This window comes from Phragmites australis, chromosome 24, assembly GCF_958298935.1.
Source record: "Phragmites australis chromosome 24, lpPhrAust1.1, whole genome shotgun sequence".
Lineage (NCBI taxonomy): Eukaryota > Viridiplantae > Streptophyta > Magnoliopsida > Poales > Poaceae > Phragmites > Phragmites australis.
In genome coordinates, this window is record NC_084944.1 from 1,577,234 (window position 1) to 1,579,752 (window position 2,519).

Below are 2,519 nucleotides of genomic sequence, written 5' to 3' on the forward strand. Positions count from 1 at the left end.
CTCCTCCCTGACCATCGAAGCACAGAACCTCCTGTCTGCTCAGTACTAACAGTAGCTACGCTCTTAAAATCGGAGTAGGCTCGTAGTACAATGGCCTCCGTCTGCTCCAAGGTGGTGGCGCTTGGTGCACTCTTCTCCCTCCTTGTCACGTATGGTTCGTGCGCTAGGCCGGTGAACTTTAACGCCTCCGACTTCACCGCCGACCCTAACTGGGATGCCGCCAGGGCCACCTGGTATGGCGCGCCCACCGGCGCCGGCCCTGACGACGACGGTACGTACATGCATTATTTCCAGTGCATGCACGCATGGTGCTCGATCGTATACACGAATGCCGTGTTCTTGAACTATCTCTAAACTTGCGTGCGTCCATTGATGGTCAGGTGGTGCCTGCGGATTCAAGAACGTGAACCTGCCGCCATTCTCGGCCATGACGTCGTGCGGCAACGAGCCCCTGTTCAAGGACGGCAAGGGCTGCGGCTCCTGCTATCAGGTGGATTACTTGGTCACATGTTTTCCTATGCACGGTCCTTATGGTGCAGTTTTGACTTACTCCATTCGCTTGCCTTTTCCAGATAAGATGCGTCAACCACCCTGCGTGCTCCGGCAACCCGGAGACGGTCATCATCACCGACATGAACTACTACCCGGTCGCCAAGTACCACTTCGACCTCAGCGGCACGGCGTTCGGTGCCATGGCCAAGCCTGGCCTCAACGACGAGCTCCGCCACGCCGGCATCATCGACATCCAGTTCAAGAGGTGGGTAGCATGCACTCGTTGCACAGAACCACAGACGTCCAGCAATCTTGCCGTGGAGCCCTTGTACTTTTGCTGAACCAACCTTAATGATAACGTCCGGTCTTTTATTGGGGCCCAAGTAGATTCGCAGAAATGTTTAGTAGTATTTCCGCTTCATAATTTGTCGTCTCCGATTGTTACTGTACTGTATACTCACTCCTAATTTGGAGTTTGAGCACTATGGACCAGGCTAATGGAAGCATGTCACATGCAGAGTGCCTTGCAACTACCCGGGGCAGAAGGTGACGTTCCACGTCGAGAAGGGCTCGAACCCGGTCTACTTCGCGGTGCTCGTCGAGTTCGAAGACGGCGACGGCGATGTGGTGCAGGTGGATCTCATGGAGGGCAACTCCGGGTCTTGGACGCCGATGCGCGAGTCGTGGGGATCCATCTGGAGGCTGGACTCCAACCACCGGCTGCAGGCGCCATTCTCGCTGCGCATCACCAACGAGTCCGGCAGGACGCTGGTGGCGAACCAGGTCATCCCGGCCAACTGGGTGCCCAACACCTACTACCGCTCCATCATCCAGTATTAGCTAAAGATAATTCCGTGTCATTGGGTAGAATAGTTTGGTACTGTATCTCGTTGCATCGGATTGAGGTGCTTTATTTAGTAGGTGAGACGTCGAGTGTTGTTGCGTTGTGTGTCTTCAAGATCGACGAGTGGGAAATGGAGGCAGGTTTGCATGTGCTTTCCAGCCCACTGTCAATGCATGTACTAGTGTGATCAAGATTATAAATTGTTAACAGTGTTCTGCGTGCCATTCAGTAGGTATTAATTTGCTTGTCTCTCTCGTTTCATTTCTGCCACTGCTTGATTATTCAGCACAAGTCTGGTACACCTATCAGTTTTTCCATTGGTCTCTAAGGTCCCCGTTTGGGACTCGGTAATTTTTATTGCTACTGGAGTTGAGCTATTTATGTATCATTCCAGCGTTCCGAACCGCTCGTTATTCAGTCTAAGTGCCAAGGATGCACTAGACGACTCTGATCATGACTTCCTAACCAACAATGGTAGCCTTGCTCCATGGACTCGGTGGAATGACTTCTTGACTTCTTAGTCGGATGATTAGGATTTGGAGGTTCAGAAAGGGCACTGTTTTTGTACAGACGGTTATGCAGCTGACTTAGCATGGACGGACTTTCTGAATTTTAAACCGAACAGCAAAGTTTTCTTTCTTGCTGAAGCCTTTTCAGCTTTAGCTTTACTGATGGTACTCTATCACCCTAGATTTTGCAATCCTGAAAAGGAACATCATCATAATTCCAGCAACGGCCAAAGGAGTGCAAGAATGCAGGAGTACTTAATTACAGCAACTAGTGCGTTGGTTGAATGCAAAGTACTTAATTACACAAGTCTTTCTTGGTCCAAAGCATTTTTGGCCGCCCAAACCGTTTTCAGTTTCATCGTTTTTTAGGGCTGCCGTCTATATTATGGTTATGTTATCTATAGACAAAATAATAGATAAGTCATTGTATGAGTTATTTATAAGTAGTATATATGACATCCAATTATTAAATGATACGTGAAAAGTTAAGACAACAAATAACATACAACATCTATACAATAGAAAAAATATTGTCTATGAGTATTTCTCTCATACTACAGATCGTATGGGCCAAAATCTAAAATGGAGTCGTTCCATCCCACCCACCAAACAAACATCTGATTCTGGACCATCTCATCTCATCCCTAAATACATGAATAGAATCATTCCATCCT

At 48.5% G+C, this 2,519-nt stretch overlaps 1 protein-coding gene across 1 annotated transcript; it reads left to right on the forward strand.

The window, feature by feature from the left end:
- LOC133908036 (expansin-B3-like) lies at positions 1 to 1,545 on the forward strand. The gene is made up of 4 exons (XM_062350168.1): positions 1 to 271; positions 381 to 490; positions 573 to 757; positions 1,011 to 1,545. Exons 1-4 carry the CDS (start codon positions 91 to 93, stop codon positions 1,330 to 1,332), a joined length of 798 nt encoding a protein of 265 aa, XP_062206152.1. The 5' UTR covers positions 1 to 90; the 3' UTR covers positions 1,333 to 1,545.
- Positions 1,546 to 2,519: the final 974 nt, after the last annotated feature.